The 17,318-nt window shown below is 39.1% G+C and overlaps 3 protein-coding genes across 4 annotated transcripts; all 3 read left to right on the top strand.

Moving 5' to 3' along the window:
* Positions 1-287: 287 nt before the first annotated feature.
* Positions 288-4,068, top strand: LOC120724724 (uncharacterized protein C1orf115-like). Of its 2 annotated transcripts, XM_040017067.1 has the most exons (3): positions 288-730; positions 865-875; positions 2,932-4,068. In XM_040017067.1, exons 1-3 carry the CDS (start codon positions 308-310, stop codon positions 2,969-2,971), a joined length of 474 nt encoding a protein of 157 aa, XP_039873001.1. In that variant the 5' UTR covers positions 288-307; the 3' UTR covers positions 2,972-4,068. The 2 variants fall into 2 exon arrangements, with proteins under 2 accessions (XP_039873001.1, XP_039873000.1); XM_040017066.1 differs by lacking the exon at positions 865-875 and having other exon boundaries at positions 292-730.
* A 2,687-nt stretch (positions 4,069-6,755) lies between these two features.
* On the top strand, positions 6,756-12,362 carry tmem18 (transmembrane protein 18). Its single transcript, XM_040017068.1, has 5 exons — positions 6,756-6,923; positions 7,071-7,188; positions 11,131-11,185; positions 11,293-11,386; positions 11,484-12,362. Exons 1-5 carry the CDS (start codon positions 6,831-6,833, stop codon positions 11,580-11,582), a joined length of 459 nt encoding a protein of 152 aa, XP_039873002.1. The 5' UTR covers positions 6,756-6,830; the 3' UTR covers positions 11,583-12,362.
* Positions 12,363-13,772: 1,410 nt separating this feature from the next.
* LOC120724722 (piggyBac transposable element-derived protein 4-like) lies at positions 13,773-15,964 on the top strand. The gene is made up of 2 exons (XM_040017063.1): positions 13,773-15,279; positions 15,457-15,964. Exons 1-2 carry the CDS (start codon positions 14,047-14,049, stop codon positions 15,946-15,948), a joined length of 1,725 nt encoding a protein of 574 aa, XP_039872997.1. The 5' UTR covers positions 13,773-14,046; the 3' UTR covers positions 15,949-15,964.
* Positions 15,965-17,318: the final 1,354 nt, after the last annotated feature.

Below are 17,318 nucleotides of genomic sequence, written 5' to 3'. Positions count from 1 at the left end.
CTATTTTTAAGACAGTCTAAAGAAACAGCTTAGAGATGCAATGCTCCAAGCTGGACTAGAGTGGGAAACCCTGTTACCCTTAGCTCTGAACTAAACCTAAACTAAGAAAAGTGCAGATTAAAGGTAGTTTATTGATTTGCACTTTGCTCTGCGGTAAACTTTATTCAGTGTACTTCATTAAAAATATTCCAACTGAAACCCTGTGACCTATTGAGGTCAGCCTAATGAGGAGGAAGGATTTGCACCTTTAAGGGCTCTGAGCCAGATCCCAGCACACAAGGCGGTCCAGTGGAATGCACTTCCACTCATGCACATAACGTCTGCTGACAACAAACCTGACCTCCTGAGGAATCTGGTGCCTTTCTTCCCCCCTCCTTACATCTCAGAGAACTGCAACAATCGGGTAAACATGAAGCCCAAGTCTCTTCCATCCAGGCTGTTTCAGAGAGATTCACCTGCAACAGCATCAGGCGAGAGTCCCAGCAGAAGTGCAGCAAAGTATGAGCGGCATGTGGACTGCGTTGATCACCCAGAGATGCTGGATCCATCTTTGTCCAACGACGGGCAGCAAACAGCTGACAGCAACAGGCAACACGAGAAGTGCCACAGAGAAACACTTTTCGCCTTCCTGCCAGAGAGGTACGAGCCACTGGTGGATGATGAAGCGAAAGCCAAGGCAAAAGAAGAGAAGAAGAAAAAGAAGAAGGAAAACTACAAAAAAGTCAAGAAGGTTTGTGTATTTTTATTTTTACACATTTTTTTTCTAACAGTGCAATTTTCCAAATCCAAGTATAAAGTTGCAAATTCATTGTGTGTATCCAGCCTAATGACAGTTTTTCTCCAATTTTTTTTCCTTCTTCATAGAGTCAGTGTGGGTAAGTTGAAATGCTTTCAGTATGAAATCAATCAGCTGCAATCAAATTATTTTAATTTATTTGATCAAGGTTTAAACAACTCTTAATAAAACAGTTCTCAGCATTACTGTGTAAAGTATCTTGAGATTAAGATGCTCCAACGTAAATAATCACAATGAGCTTTTTATCATAGGTAAGATTAAAGGCTGATATGATGACGCACATATTTTAGAGGCCTTTCCTTTGGCAAATAGGACTAACTTCTGGGTTATCAGAGATGATTCTCTCTAGAGATCTTTTATAGCTTCATATGTGTCAGCCGTGTGGCGAAACGTGCACCGAGGTGGACAACAGTTCAGGCTAACACAATAGAGCTCAGGACATGCTGTTCAAAGGAGTTTCCCACTTCCTGTATGAAGGCAGCCTGCACTCAAACTTCTCAGCGTTCGCATTCTCAGTTCAAGTGCATGTCTGTATTTAACCCTGTGCACATCTACAGTCAGTTTACTAAGCAGAGAGGTTTATAACCATCACACGTGAGTGATAGGAAAGCAACAATTTTACAACAACCTTATCTCATGACCTGAACATAACATGTGCACACGCACAAACAAACAAACTCAAAACATAAGAGTCCATGAATCAACTTCTAAAGAGCAAATTCCCAAATTCTTTATTAATGGGGAGTCATTTCTTCTTTTAAGTAACATTAAAATATAATGATGTGGTGAACTCAAGAGAAAACTTACACTGTTCAAACTTTTGTCTTTTCTTGTAGTTCTGGTTTGGGTAAGTTGAAAATAATCTCTGCCTCCATCTTTTTTTCACTTAAAAAAATATGTGATCAATGAGCCTTAAACTAATGATTCAGACATTCTGCTGTTTATTGAACAAAGGGCTAATAAATCTTTTGCAAGCTGATGATTCAAATTTAAATGACCAAAATGGCCAAGATCGCTTCTATAAATTGTCCTGAAATTATTAAGTCTCTCATCCTCACAGCATGCTCCCCACTTTCTTCATTTGTTTTTTAATGTTTATCATTACGTTCTACAATTATTGAATTGTTTATCATAATTATTATCATAATTATTTCCCATAAAGATACTTCTGGCTACTTCCTTATTCACAAGGGGTCGCCACAGTGGGTAGATCCCCATGTTTGATTTGGAAGAGTTGTACACCGGATGTCCTTCCTCTATGGAAGCTTTTTTCACTACTGAAAAAATTGCCATCCATAAGTCAAATATTCGGGTTTATTATCTCAAAATTTCAATTTACTCAGAATTCTGTGTCAACAAGTTGAAATTTCAAGATGATAACTTGAATTTCTTCTTAGCTCTGCATGGCAAAAGGCCTAAAGAGATTTGTGTCTCCTCCCAGGAACAAACTGGGGACCTTTTGTTTGTTAGGCAAATGTATAAACCACTAGACCATGAGACAAAACAAACCCCAGCTGGAAATCTAGAGGCAGGAAACACAGCAAAGGCTTGTGGCTCCTTTTGGAAAGAACAAGTTGCTTTTTAACCAGTGCTCACGTGTGATTTATAAGGAAATGGAACGTGAGCTCTGTCTTTCTTGTAAACATTAATGTAGGCCAGGTAAATAAATCATAAATAAAAGGGTGCTCAGATTTTAGTGTGTTGTGGTTTTGTTACTGATTAATTTAAATTGCAGACTGTTGCATTCCCCAGTAAAACTTCTGACTTCCTGCATCCTCTGCAGCCAGTTATCTCTTTCCTGTCCAGAGAGTACAGAAGAGGATTGTGCTCACAGTGTGCCACTCTTCCTGCTGCGCCATTGTTCTAAAGCACGCACACTTAAATTATGTCCTAACTTCGATTTTCTGTTATTTTCACCTGCGTTTTGAAGAATCTCTGAGAACTGATGCAGCGTCTGAATACTGCGAAAGTAAAAATGATTATGACCTGTGTGGAAACAATCACATCTGCTACCGCTGCTTGTTTCTTTTCTTTCTTGCCTTCTCTGAATGAGTGGATTAGTCGATTTATAGATCATAAAAATGTGGTCAATGATAGGTGGATTTATTAAGTCATTTTTCCGATTTATCTTTCAGAATGTTGGCAAGGCGCTGCGTTCCACATGGAAGTGTTTGATGCTTGGTCTCTACAGCTTTGCTCTCGGATACTCCACTCCCATCACGGTGGCTGCTACTTTTGTCCCTGACTTTCACCCGAGCAGGAACAGGACCTGATTCGAGCTCTGTCGATCTCCTCCACTTTGTTTTCATACTATATATACCAGTAACTCGCAGACTCTTACCAAAGACTTTAAAAATGTGAATAATGATTGTGCAATTCAGATTACATTTTCAAATTCCCTGCTTTTGCAGATCTTACAAGATCTACTGCATGGTCATATTTGCAGAAATATGCAAGATCATAAAATCTTATTAAGTATTAGGTTAACTACTGAAAACACTTGTTTTTAAATCAAGTGTCTGCATGTGTTCAAAGGGATTATGTGGGCATGTGGAAACTATAGCAGGGCAGCAATAACAGGAATATTCACCGTAGCTGCAGGTGAGGTGAGTCAGGACAGAGACCTCTTTAAGGGATTTGCAAGCAGGAAAGACTTAACAAGGAGGTGATTATCAGTAATACTGGAAAAGCAAGTAAACAGAAATGAACCGGCCCAGTCCTTTTCTGGGTCGCACAACTTAGGTGCTTTTTAGTGTACAAATTCTGCTGTGAAACAAGGACATTAACTAAAACTTAATAAACACGAAATGAAATAAGACTGAAACCAAAAATGAAAACTAACAAAATAAATATTTTTTCTACTTTCAAAACTAGTAGTAATAGTTTTAATAGTTAATTATTATTTTTTTTGCAAATTTGAGAACACAAGTATGAGGAGGTTTTTCATTTTGGGTTTTTTGGTGGGTGGTGGGCGGCTACATGACTTTTACGGTCAAAAGCCTTTACAAAAACAGAAAGCTAACTAAATAAGCTACAATTAAAAAAAAACAACAACAAATTAAATAAACTAATATAAATTAAAAAACAAAAATATAACTTTGCTGTAAATACTGTAATGTGATGCCCAAGATTTGAAGAATTCTCTGCTTGGAACAAAATATTCTGACTTTTAAGATATTTTTAAAGATGTGTGTAGATTTGATCATTTGTAAATTATTAATTGTTCATGATGTTTGTACTTTTGATTAAAATAAAGCATTACTAGGAATGCATCTGAAGAGAAATTGACGTTTTTATTATTATTACTACTATTATTAGAGTGAACTCATTTTAACAAACATAACACATTCACGTGTTGATTTAATAATTCATGAATAACAACTTTGGCAGTTTGGGAGTTCGCCTTGTAATCGGAGGTTTGCTGGTTTGAGCCCCGGCTTGGACAGTCTCGGTCGTTGTGTCCTTGGGCAAGACACTTCACCCGTTGCCTACTGGTGGTGGTCAGAGGGCCCGGTGGCGCCAGTGTCCGGTAGCCTCGCCTCTGTCAGTACTCCCCAGGGTAGCTGTGGCTACAATGTAGCTTGCCATCACCAGTGTGTGAATGTGTGTGTGAATGGGTGGATGACTGGTTGTGTAAAGCGCTTTGGGGTCCTTAGGGACTAGTAAAGCGCTATACAAATACAGGCCATTTACCATTTTACTAAAAAACAACTAGAATTAATTAATTATTAGAACATTTTCATAACAACTGTATGTTCTATTTTCAAAAAGACAAATTCTTAGAGACTTTACAGAAGAATCCACCATCAGCCAAGATACCGTTTTCTTCTCCACAAGTCTCATGGACTCAGGCGCTGCATTTCCCACAGCTACTCCACTCCTCAGTGGCCTCTGGGTCACTTTTGTCTCAATAGACTGCGTTACATGCTTTGAAGGACATGTCATTCTTCTTTGTGCCTTTGCTTCTTCTGGTCTTTTCTTTCTTTTTAGATTTCAGTGCCTTGGTGGAAATGTAGTCTACATGATGGAGGCTTAGCTCTCTTCCTGACAGTCCTGTCATTTTGGCAGGGAACACAGATCACTGAATGTAACACAAGTTGAGGTATGAACAGGTTAAAGACCATCTCTTCCTCAGGAACACATTCAAAGTTGACAGTTATTTCTTCAGATCCTACCGCCTCGGCATCCAAGAATGTAAAGATTAGGGGCACCTCGGATACCACTGCAGGGTGATGAATGGGGCTGATGGATTCTAGGGTCGGCTGGGCAGTGGCTAGTGTTGTCTGAGTTTTGCCTGGTGGTGCTTGTGATGTCTGGGGGTTTGCTGAAAGGGGAAGGGGAAGTAAGTGGAAGGGGTCTCTCGGTTGTTTTACTGGGCGCAAGAGCACTTTCTTGGAGGATGTGTTTGTTTAAGGGGAACATTCCTGTCCCTCTGAACCCTGCCTGTGCATTTTCAACAGTGGCAGCCTTTCTGCATGCTGGGCAGAAAACTGAGAAAAACTCAGACTTTAATAGCTTTTATCCTGCCTGTCAGATTAGTAGCAAGATGGGTCTGGCGTCATCCTGAGGTAATGACTGAACAAACAACTGACCCCATTCCAAGAAGAGATCAGCATTTATCCTGCTATTAACTAAGACCTGAACAGTAACATTCTCGGGGCAATGTTGGAGCCACTCACATCGTAGTCGTTTCCCTTTGAAGATAATCATGTTTTAACTGAAAACACCTTCCGCATTGAAGGCTGTTAAGAAAGCAAGTGGTAGTTTCACCTTTCTCGCCTGCACAGACCTCCACACATGGATGCCCAACCACTCCAAGCACCTTGGTTGAGGAGAACTGGTCATGGCTAGTTCATCTTTTCCTCTGTGTGTGTGTGTGTGTGTGTGTGTGTGTGTGTGTGTGTGTGTGTGTGTGTGTGTGTGTGTGTGTGTGTGTGTGTGTGTGCATTTAAGTGTGCATTGCTCACAATGCATACTACATCAAGGCTAAAGCACCCACAAACTTTAGATCTGCACAATTAGAAAGGAGATGTTAAAATGTATCTAGTATATGATTTGACATGTATTGATATATTTACTGTTCTTTTGATAAAAGGAACCATCAAATTTCAATGCTGAAGGAGGCTCATTTAAGCTGAAAAGGGTGACTCGATGTACCACAATTCATTAAGGTAAATTGAGCTGCCCATAAAAAATGCATTTTTATTTAAAAAAAGATAGCTAAAGAAAGAAGATGCTTGCTATCTGGTGGAAACGATCACAATATGAAGTATTAGCCCGTTTTTTTTAATCAATGTATATTTTCTTTCCTTTTTTTTAAATCAACCTTATCATTTTCAAGAAAGATTTGTCAACCAGACCACTCACCCCTCAGTTCTTTTCACCAAGCTGGATGTGAAGCATTTCCCCACCCACAACAGCAACTATAGAGCAATCAAATCAATTGTTTTGTTTTGTTAAAGTACAGTTCTGCCAACAATTTGAAAATTCTTTACGGCCATTGCCTGTAAAAAATTAAAGAGATAGGAGACTTAAACCTTGAACGGCTCATTTTACCTGATGCCCCGATTTACCTGATGACACCCTATTTGTGCTGAGTACGCAGAACGAAAAAGTGTAACAAAGACAATCAATCAGATTTAAAACAAAATTAAATTAAAATGAATGAAAAACAATCTTAGACCGAAAAAATATGTGACTTTGAGTATTTTTAATGTTTCACATGTCATTATGTACCCATGGATTCTTTTCCCAACCTTTCTTCCTTTGGTAAGACAACATTTCAGGTTGTAGCTCGAAATGTCGAATTCGGTAACTAAAAATCATGACGTTTCAACTTATTTTTCCCAGTCTTATTTTTTTTTGCCTAGCAATCTTATTCTAATTCAGTTTTTATTATATTTTACTACGACGACTGTTTTCTACAGTCATTGGTAGAAACTAATCGTCCTGTGACGTCAAACGGCTGCGACTTAACGTGTCATTTCCGTAGTGTGCTGGTGTTTACACACAGGAGAATTAATATTTTTAGAAGATGACGGTCAATAAAGCAGACAATATTAGCAGTATCCCCATCGACGGATTCAGCAATTTAAGAATAACGTCGTTATGGACTTTCTTCATGTCGGTAAGCTCAATTTTGTTTCCCCGATTCCAGCGGAGACTAGCAAACTACGCTTCAGCTATTACAGCTAACAGGAGTCTCTTTCAGTTTAATTCAAGTTTGGCAGCTCCATTAACGGTTGTGTATGTGTGTCTCTGTCTTGGTATGCAGGTGCAGTGGTCCGAGCCCTGGCTTATCGGTCTGCTGGTGTTTCATGCTGTGTGCTTGTTCCTGACTTTGCTCACCTGCAAGTATTACAGAGCTCAGATCTGCCACTTCCTGCTCGTAGGTACGTGTCACAAAACAAACTACACTGTTCAAAAAGAAGAAGGAAACTTGATAATCACGTTAAAAGTCTGTACTGATATACGCTCTGTAATTTATTAAAAACAACTTTAGACAAGCGTCCATTATGCCATTATTGATCCATCTTTATCGTTTTTTTTTTTTTACCCAGATCTATATATACCCAGCTGTCTTATTATCTTAAATCCCAAACAAGCTTACTGCCTATTGTTAGCTGTAGCATCAGTCTCTCAATTAACATTAACAATGGGAAAATAGAGAATATTTGTATGACATTCATTCCCGTTTAGGCTTTCTTAGGCAAGTAAAATGTGCCTTTGATTTTATTATAATTTGGCGTCAGTAACATATGAGCTGCTTGGCCGAGAAATGTATGGCGTAAGATCAGATAAGTGGATCTCATGTTGTGTAGAAAGATGTCTCAGAATGTTGCTGGTGTTTCCACTCCCTACTTGAAATAATCATGTTAATCATGCAATAATCGATGCAGACATTAAAGCTAGCTGTTACTGTCAAATTAAGCAAGTCTTTGGACCGCTTCTCACCTCCCAAATCTCTCCCATGGCTCCCTTTTTATGGCAACACCAAATGTGCTTGTATGATGTTACTGATTTGCAGTCAGTTTGCATTTCCAGCACCTGCAAGCAATGATAAAGGAGTTGATGAACTCAGTGTCGTATGATTCTGATGCTTTGGAAAAAATTGGAACCAGCTCTCAAGTTCTTCGTTTCTCAATTTTTATTCCTAGTAAGTGGGAACTAAAACAATCCACTATTTGAGAGCGGAATTCTAAATCACACCAAATATGAAAGTTAAAAATTGAAATCAAAGGTTGATGCAACTTCCTTCATAATGTGCCTGAGTGGTGTCTATCTCTCCATGTGCTTCTGTGCATCCCTGACCATGCCTGGGCATGCTCCTGATGAGATTGGGGACTGTGCCTTTGGCTCCTGGACAATCTGTAGCATTATCTTACAGTAAATACACCAATTTGTAACATCCAAGAGGTTCTCAGTTGTATTGTCTGGGAAACATGAAGGCCATTGAAAGGCATCGTCACACAGGACAGCAATGACCCCATCCTATATGTGGTACAGCTCATATCATCGGCTGATATTTACATTGATTTTTATACATGTGTTTTCTGTTAATTGTTACTATTGACCTGCCATTAACTCATAAACCTAACTACCTGAATTACTGCTCAATTATTGATGTCATCAAGCACGATTTAAAACCACACATTTACATGGTCGCTAAAAGAGGGAAGGGTATGACTTTCAACATTTTGCTACAGGTCAGACACTTTAACCCGCACATTATTATCAATAATGGGAGCTTTTAATTCTAAGCATTGAAAATAAGATGTAAATGACTTAAAAGGCCTGGTTCTTTGTATCTACCATACAAATGTGTGGATAAAATAGAATAGAGTAGGATAAACCTTTATTATCCCACGGATGAGACATTTCAGTGTTGCAGAGATCTTACAGAAAGGGAAAATAAAATATAGAAGGAAGACACAAGGTGGTCCTATATACACAAGCAACCAAAGTTCGTATATACAGGTAACAATGTACAGAATATGTATAGAAAAATAGAAAAATTGTATGGAGATATGTATAAAATGTACTAGGATATGTATCAAAATATCCCCTTGTCACAGATTCCCCTGTATCTGCCATCTGTTGAGTCCGTCTTCCACCCTCAGTTAATGGTGGAGAAAGGTAACAGCGTGCCAGATAAGAAAATAAAAACTTGAGATTTCTTAAAACTTAAATTCACTGGTGACCGTTTAATGCGCATATCAACATGCAAACATTGTGTTATATTTACATATGTAAGAATGGTTTACTAACCAGTCTCAATGAGACAGTATGTATATGAAAATACACAGGAAAAGAAATTGTACTTTTTATTTGCAGTAAATATTTAAATCCATGACCATATAGATGTTACAGATCTTGGTAGCTTAGATATTTTTTTTATAGTTTCAGCAAAGGTGAACCAGTTGCCCTAGAGGAGTTCAAGTGACAACATTATACACAGCTATACCTACGTTACACTCTACATCAGATGTGTTATACATCAGATAGAATCGGCCCACCAAATACTAAAGTCTGGCTTACTGCACGGCTTTGGAAAATTGGTTTTACAGCTTTTCCTACTGATAATGACCTCCACTGTGGCCATTCATACTACACCAAAGTAGTATGAAAGTAACAGATAAACAGTGAAATTACAATAAGTTCCTGTTTTTTTTTAACTATCTCAATTCAATTCAAATCTACGGAGCCCCTCTGATGACATAGCCCAAAAAAAAAAAAAAAAATTGTGGCCACAAAATACTACTTCGTGCCCTCGAAATACTTATTTGTGGCCACGAAATACTATTTCAAGGGCACAAAATAGGTATAACGTGCGCACGAAATGCTAATTTGTGGGCACGAATTGGGTATAACGTGGCAACGAATTACGCATTTGTGGCAACAAAATAGATAACGTGTGCACATCATATTGATACAATTCCTGGACAGCTGCGTAGAGACATAAGCATAAGAGTAGGCTAAACCTATACACCATGGACAGAGACAGTATGATTGAGTCTTATTTTAGGCTGCGAATGAGCTACAAATGCATTTTGAAAAGCCTGGCAATGCAACGAACCATTATTATGGAGAGACATTTAAACAGGATATTGAGAGCCCAGCTGATTTATGGACGAAAGTACGACCTGGACGCCGGGATAGATTTTATTGTCAACCAACTGCAAGGGCCTGGGAAGGATCACGGTTATCGGTCAAGTGTTTCGTGCCCACAAATTAGCATTTCGTGCGCACGTTATACCTATTTCGTGCCCTCGAAATAGTATTTTGTGGTCACAATTTATTTATTTTTTGCACCATGTCATCAGAGGGGCTCCGTACAAATCTGCTGATCTGCTTTATAATCACATCACAGTCAGCACAATGAGCTAACAGAATTCTTTCTGTTATTTTACACATTTATTTATTACAGTTTAAGCCCAAAACAGCATTTCTTTCTCAAGTAGAAAAAGTGAAATGCCTTACTAAAATTGCACTTCTCTTTTATATTAAATTATCTCCAAATGTCTTTACACTGACAGAAAGAGGAGTTTCACTGGTCTGCCCCACTTACGACCAAAACGGGGTGTATTTGGCCCACAATTCGAAATTAATTTGACATCCCTGATGTATGTGGCATGATGATGATGATAGTATTAGAAACTGTTAACTGCTCTTTATATAGACTGACCTGGATTCATTACAAAATGCACTCATTAGCAGTAGTGCTAACATGTTAAGTAAAGCTTTAAGCACACAAAAAACCTACCAGTGTGTTGCTGAAACACTCTGAGAAGCGTAATTTTTTTCCATGTCAACCTAAAACACGTGAAAGCACCAAAGTCAGAAGAAGACCTCACAGTAGGGAAAATGGGACCATTTGATGCAGAGTAAGAATCCCTGCTGCGCACAAAACCAGCCAAGCAATGATGCAATCAGGAACCAGACTTTCCAGCATTTTCAGTGTTTGTTATCTTAACTATCACCGTCTACAAATGCCTCTCAAAACTATGTCTGAAAAATGACATTTTTTGAACACTTTCTCATGGATAAACTGCAGAAACAAACCCCAACCCCTCATTTTTGACCTTGAAATCTCAGAAAACATATTTACTGGCTCATAGTGATGATGTAAAATAGTTACAGTTAAAAAGCGTAATGCTTCTTAACATTAAGCCTAATTAATACTGATAAATCTCAAAGCTACCAGTTAACGTAATCATTATTAGTAAATCTGCTATACCTTTTACACGTTTTTTCAGCAGTTTTTAAATGTAAATGACTTGATGTTTACATGTAGTACATGTGTAACCTGTGGCTGATATCCCCTCTCTTTACAGTTGGCCTGGTTTATAGTGCTGAATATCTAAATGAGCTGGCTGCCAGAAACTGGAGGTAACACCATTGATCACCCATATTTTCTTTTACTACTGTTGCGCTAAATATTACAGGCGATATGTCAAAGCCAAGAAAATGTTCTTAAGCTTCACTGTTTCTTGCAGGTCCTTTTCAAACTTCCAGTACTTTGATTCCAAGGGCATGTTCATATCTTTGGTTTTCTCGATTCCTCTTCTTCTTAATGCTGTCATCATCGTGGTATGTTTGGCACTTGTTCTCGGCATATATGATTTTTTTTTTTTTTTTTTTTAAGGAAAAAAAAATCAAACTCTCCCTCTACAATATACTTTGACAGATGGTGTGGGTGTACAGGACCTTTTCCACTATGACTGAGCTGAAGACCCTTCAGCTGAAGAGAAAGGCCCGCAGAGAGAAGAGAGAGAAGAATGACTGATCCGTCTCTGCGTGTCCATAAATGGGCTTCATTTGGAGGAATTTGGACACTCGGATTTGCTAATCCCGAATTTTGGAAATGGAAAGTCAGTTCCATCGTATGACTTAAAAAGGATTTTTTCATTGATGTCGGTTAATTTGAGGAATGGGTGTCTTTTTTGTTTTTTGGCTGTGACTGTTAAAAACCTGTGTACACTATGACATTTCTGAAGACCAAGGACACTTAGTGTTTTGTATTTAACGTGTGAAAGCATGTTAAAATGCACCCCCTACCCCTCAAAAAGACTATCGTTTTAATTGTCCAGGTGTCTGTTACCCTAAATGTTCATTTTGCTCATTTTTTGATTATCAATATATCAGTCATTTGCATCACTAGTTGCATGAAACTTGGCCAGGGTGTGTTTTTTAGGATTATTTTTAAAATTTAATGATCCCCTCTATGGTGTGGTGTGTAGCAGTGGTTCTCAAACTTTTCACAATGAGTACCACCTCATAAAATAAATGGCTCTTGAAGTACCACCCTTATGACCGACATTAAAGTACAGTAGTATAGGCCACATACAGTTTACACAGACAATTTTATTTCTTATATAAATGCTATTTATTTTAACTGTCATAAACAGGATGTGACAAGTGATAATAATAATAACAACTGTACTACATTAAAACATTCACAGCAGGTGGGATATCAAATCTTTAACTAATGACCTGATTGAAACCTGCTTCCGGGTCCAAACTACTCTGCATTTATTAAAGCTGTTGTGTTTTTAACATGTTGTAACACTTTGTATCTTGTTCTATTTAATCTGAACAAGCCCCTAAATAATTCAATGATCACTGTCGGCCTCTCACGGTTTTTATCATCACTATTCATTTTAAAGCTCAGTTTTTAAAACCTTACGATGTAACTACAACCCAGCCCATGCAGCAGTATATTAATGACTAACCTTATATTGCAGTTCTTCTCCTGACTGAAGTTTGGTCTGTTTAGCATGCGATTACATGGAAAATACACCGCTCTCAAGGCGCTGCTGCTGCGGTGCTACTCCCTTTACGGCCTGGGTGATGGTACCGCTCTCGAGCTCATGGAGAGCACACTCCTTGTTAGGAACAGATGAGAGCGGATTTCTCACGTCTTTCTCCGACAGCAGCAGGGAGTTGGTCTCACCAACTCCCTGCTGCTGGCCGCAAAGGGTTACCACTCACCCGCAGAAAAAGCAGATTGAATTCTCCTGACTACCAGGAGCTTCAGCATTCAGACAATAGTTCCCGACTCACCAGCAGCATCTCCCACGCCCCCACTGATTCTCCCAGGGGCCTCATCGATGGAGGCTAGGATCGGGGCACCGTGGAAAAGGGCTGTGTTTTTATCATCAGTGTGACTCGTGTCGCCTTTGCATACCTCCACAATGGTATATCATTTAATCTTAAGAAAGAAATTGGAGTATTAATGCGTTTCCCACCAGAAGAGCCCAAGCACCACAAGTGGTACGTGTACCACAGTTTGAGAAAGACTGGTGTATAGAAAAGGATATTGGCATATATGCCAACACTGTTTGCTCTCGTACCTTTTTTGTGCCCATTGAGTTCTATTATAATCATATATTTCAAATATACTGTGATCCTGACATGTTATAATGCTTTTCCCTTGAATACCTAATGGCATGAAAAATAGGTTTAGGATGAAATGAGCACTCTCATCACCGGATGTAGGCAAAACTCCAATGTGCAATAATTAATTAATTAATTACATGTGTCGTAAATATTTATGTAATTAATTATTTCCGATTTTAACTAATCATTGCCACATTTAATTAATTATTTAATGATGTATTTAATTAATTCATTATGGCAGTCCTGGCGTTTCATAGGAGTCAACTGTGCCAAAATGAATTAATTATATAATTATTTAAATGTGGCAATAATTAATTAAAATGTGGAATAAATAAATAAATAATGTGTCAATAATTAATTAAATATGTCAATGATTAATTAATTACATGTGTTGTAAATATTTATGTAATTAATTATTTCCGATTTTAATTAATTATTGCCACATTTAATTAATTATTTAATGGTGTATTTAATTAATTCATTATGGCAGTCCACAGGTCTAACCCTTTCACTCCTTTGATTTTTTTCCTCGTACTTTTTTTTTTGCCTTTTTGTCAAGTCTGTCTTTGTCTTTGCCGTGTTCTCCTTCGTTTTGTACATAACTGTTTTGGGGGCAAATAAAATGCAAGTAGGGATTAAAACTTCAGAATTAACGATTACCGGTGCTGGAAATGCTAGCACTTGATGCAGTGTTTTGATTTTGTTGCCACTCGTACCCACAATGCAATGCGCGAAAGTCACGTGGTCTGTCGATCTCCATTGTTCTTGTAAATGCAGTTGGAGAGAGAAAAAAGGACACCGATAGCGATTTTCCTTACGGAGGATTTTGCAACACTGGTCATTTCTGCACGATGAAGCCCACATCGAATTCAGACGAGGATGTTGCTGCAGTCTTGCAGTCTTCCGAAAGCGAAAAAGATAGCACTAGCAATGAAGAAGGGGAGGAATTTCTGCCAGGTAATGAGGAGCCTTGCAGCTCGTCTGAGGAGGAGAAGGAAGAGGTAAAAATGGAGCTCGACAGTCAGTGGAGATCGAAAAATGGGGAAATCCTGTGGTGTCCCACACACGAGGAGACCCTGCCATATTTTCCTTCTTCCATTTTAACCCCAGGACCAACCCATTACGCAACTGCTAGGATCAGCAGCCCCGTGAGTGCTTTTGATCTTTTATTTGCGGAGGACCTTATGCAGCTAGTCCGGCATTTTACCAACCTGCAGGGGAAGAGGTCGATAAAAGATTGGAAGGACGTAGAAGAGGAGGAGCTGCGGGCTTACATGGGCCTGCTGATCCTGGCTGGTCTGTACAGGTCTCAACATGAATCTACAATAAGCCTGTGGGATGGGGTGACAGGACGTGTTTTTTTTTCTGCTACAATGTCACAAAAAAGATTCCAGCAAATTAATCAGGCCCTAAGATTTGACGATCGTCTTTCCCGTTCAGGTGGCAGGGAGAATAAATTGGGTCCTATAAAGGATTTATGGAGCAAGTGGAGTAGCCGCCTGCCCAAATTTTTTAATCCAGGGAGGGACATATGTGTGGATGAGCAGCTGGTCCCTTTTAGGGGCCGCTGTTCATTCAAACAATATATGCGCCTCAAACCTGCAAAATATGGGCTAAAGATCTGGGCCCTATGCGATGTGAAGACCGCCTATGCCTGGAGGCTGCAGTTGTATACTGGGAGGTCTGAAACAGCAAAGAGGCAGGTTAGTCAAGGAATGCAGGTGGTGCTTGATTTGACAGACGGACTGAAGGGCCACACAGTAACAATGGACAATTTTTTTACATCATTTCCTCTTGCAGAGGAATTGAGGAAAAGGAAGATGGCCCTGGTGGGCACTCTGAGGATTAACAAACCTGAGCTGCCCCCACAGCTGCTGAACATTCAACGCAGAGAGTTAATGTCCTCTGTCTTTGCTTTTAGTCACAACGCTGCTTTGGTATCCTACGTGCCAAAGAAATCAAGAAATGTTCTCCTGTTGAGCACAAAGCACCGTGAGCCACAAGTCGAAATCTCTGGCAAGAAAAAGCCCCAGATCATCCTGGACTATAACAAGTGCAAAGGGGCTGTGGATCATCTAGATCAGGTAAGCACAATTATACATCAATTATTTGCCAAATTATTTACTGTTACTCGTTGTTATAACTCTGAGAGTCCCATCAGTTATCTGATAACATAAATGTGATGATGATAGTTTGGATAGTTACAGTGGAGGTTGTATAAATCTATTCATGTCATCTGATCATTTCTCTTTATTTTGCAGGTTTGTGGCAACTACTCCTGCCGTCGGAGGACACGTAGGTGGCCCATGTGTCTGCTGTATCACATGCTTGATGTAAGCTGCTACAACGCTTTTGTCCTCTTCACTGCTGTGGACACAGAGTGGAACAGAGGAAAGGGACATATCCGGCGTCTGTACATAGACCAGGTTGGCAGAGCCCTTATCACCCCGACCATGATGAAGAGAAACTACCTGCCTAGAACATCGTTCGCACTCAGCCTGGTCTTACAAGCCCAAGGCAGAGAGCAGCAGAAGCAGGCGAAAGAGGAAGAGCAGCAGGAAGAGGAGGAAGAGCAGCAGGAAGAGGAGGAAGAGCAGCAGCAGGAGGAGGAGTGGGAGTCGCCTTCCAAAAAGCGGAAGCAGTGCGCATCGTGCACACAGCGCAAAAGGATCATAACCAACTGCAACAGATGTGGTGCCCCTGTCTGCAAAATCCATTTGAAAACACTTTGTGGTTTATGTTATAAAAAGTAAATTACATCTTTGTTCAGTTTGTTGTTGAGTTTGTTCAGCTCAGTTCAGTTTGTTTTTGCAAAAAAGTGTCATTGATCCAAAAATAATAATGCATCTAAATCAATGTTGTTATCAATTACTGACCTATTGCTGTAATAACCTCATCCCAAATATTTTGTTTTGCAACCAATTTTTGGAAAATATTGCAGATTATGTTTTTTTCCAATAAAAAAAACAGGGCAAAAGTTATCTTTTTTTTTTTTTTTTAATCTCTCATTGCTCCAAAAATAATAATGCATCCAAATCAATGTTGTTGTCAATTATTGACCTATTCAAGACTGCAATTACCTCATGCCAAATATTCTATTTTGCAACTAATTTTTTGAAAAATATTGCAGATTATAGGTTTTTCCAGTTAAAAAACAGGGGTCTTTATGACAATAAGGGCATAGAAATATACAAATATTAATAAAAAAAAAAAAAAACTAATGAAAAACTGTATACCTATGGTTAGGTCTGAAGTTGTTGAAAAGATTTGATGTGAAAAAATTAATTCATTTATGATATTGCTATATCACCTGTTGCCTTGGGACCTTTCGGGGTCCCGAGGTTAAACTGTCTTTTAAAATTTTAAAGGTACTACAAGGGTTAAATTTAAGTCTTAATAAATTCCGTGTTCTTGCAGCTTTGTATCCCCAGATTGGTTAAACTTATCTGACATGTCAGTAGCTGTGGGAGGTTGGAGGGTCTCTGAAGTTCTATGAATTGTCAGTAGGGCCTCAGAGGGTGGAAACTGTGCAGGACGCACTGTGTAATCAGATGTGCCAGTCCCCCAGTGCACAACAGGTTTCTTGCAAGCTTCAACTCCCCACACCTCTCGATCGTGCCAGGACTCTGCAGGACTTCAAAAAGCTCTGAGCACTGGCTCTTTTTCCTCAAGGGATGGGAAAGGCATAAATAGATGTGAATAATATTCACATTGTAGTTTCCTCTCTTTGCAAACAAAGTAACTGTACAAAGTTTTATTGTTTATTATTCCCACCTAGGAGCAAATGTAGCCCCCATTGCCACGAAGGAAGCTCAGGTTGAATCCTCAGCATTCGATGTGCCTGTATTGATGGATAAAGGTCAAATAGATTTAACATGTTTGCTGTTTTGTAGCATGAAAAATACAAAATTGTAAAAAAGGCAGAAACAACTAAAAAGTTTATGTGCAGGTTGGTGGTTTCAGTAAGTCTCTGGGAACGACGGTGCACCACTAGAAGGCAGTATTAGCTAAAATGACATGAGATGTGCAGCTGTCCATACTCGAGAGAATCATTCCTCTGTCCACACTCATTTTTATTCTTTTTTTTATCTCTGCAAAGATTTGACAGGGTGTTTATCTTGGC

Source organism: Simochromis diagramma, unplaced genomic scaffold, assembly GCF_900408965.1.
Source record: "Simochromis diagramma unplaced genomic scaffold, fSimDia1.1 OVJJ01000802.1, whole genome shotgun sequence".
Classification (NCBI taxonomy): domain Eukaryota; kingdom Metazoa; phylum Chordata; class Actinopteri; order Cichliformes; family Cichlidae; genus Simochromis; species Simochromis diagramma.
Note: the sequence above shows the minus strand (reverse complement) of the source record. Positions and strands in the feature narration are given on the sequence as shown.

Coding starts and splice junctions, on each gene's coding strand:
- LOC120724724 (XM_040017066.1), top strand. CDS start 308: ATGCACATAACGTCTGCTGACAACAAACCTGACCTCCTGAGGAATCTG. Junction 731..2,931: donor ACTACAAAAAAGTCAAGAAG/GTTTGTGTATTT, acceptor TTTATCTTTCAG/AATGTTGGCAAGGCGCTGCG.
- tmem18 (XM_040017068.1), top strand. CDS start 6,831: ATGACGGTCAATAAAGCAGACAATATTAGCAGTATCCCCATCGACGGA. Junction 6,924..7,070: donor TATGGACTTTCTTCATGTCG/GTAAGCTCAATT, acceptor CTTGGTATGCAG/GTGCAGTGGTCCGAGCCCTG. Junction 11,186..11,292: donor CTGGCTGCCAGAAACTGGAG/GTAACACCATTG, acceptor TGTTTCTTGCAG/GTCCTTTTCAAACTTCCAGT.
- LOC120724722 (XM_040017063.1), top strand. CDS start 14,047: ATGAAGCCCACATCGAATTCAGACGAGGATGTTGCTGCAGTCTTGCAG. Junction 15,280..15,456: donor CTGTGGATCATCTAGATCAG/GTAAGCACAATT, acceptor TTTATTTTGCAG/GTTTGTGGCAACTACTCCTG.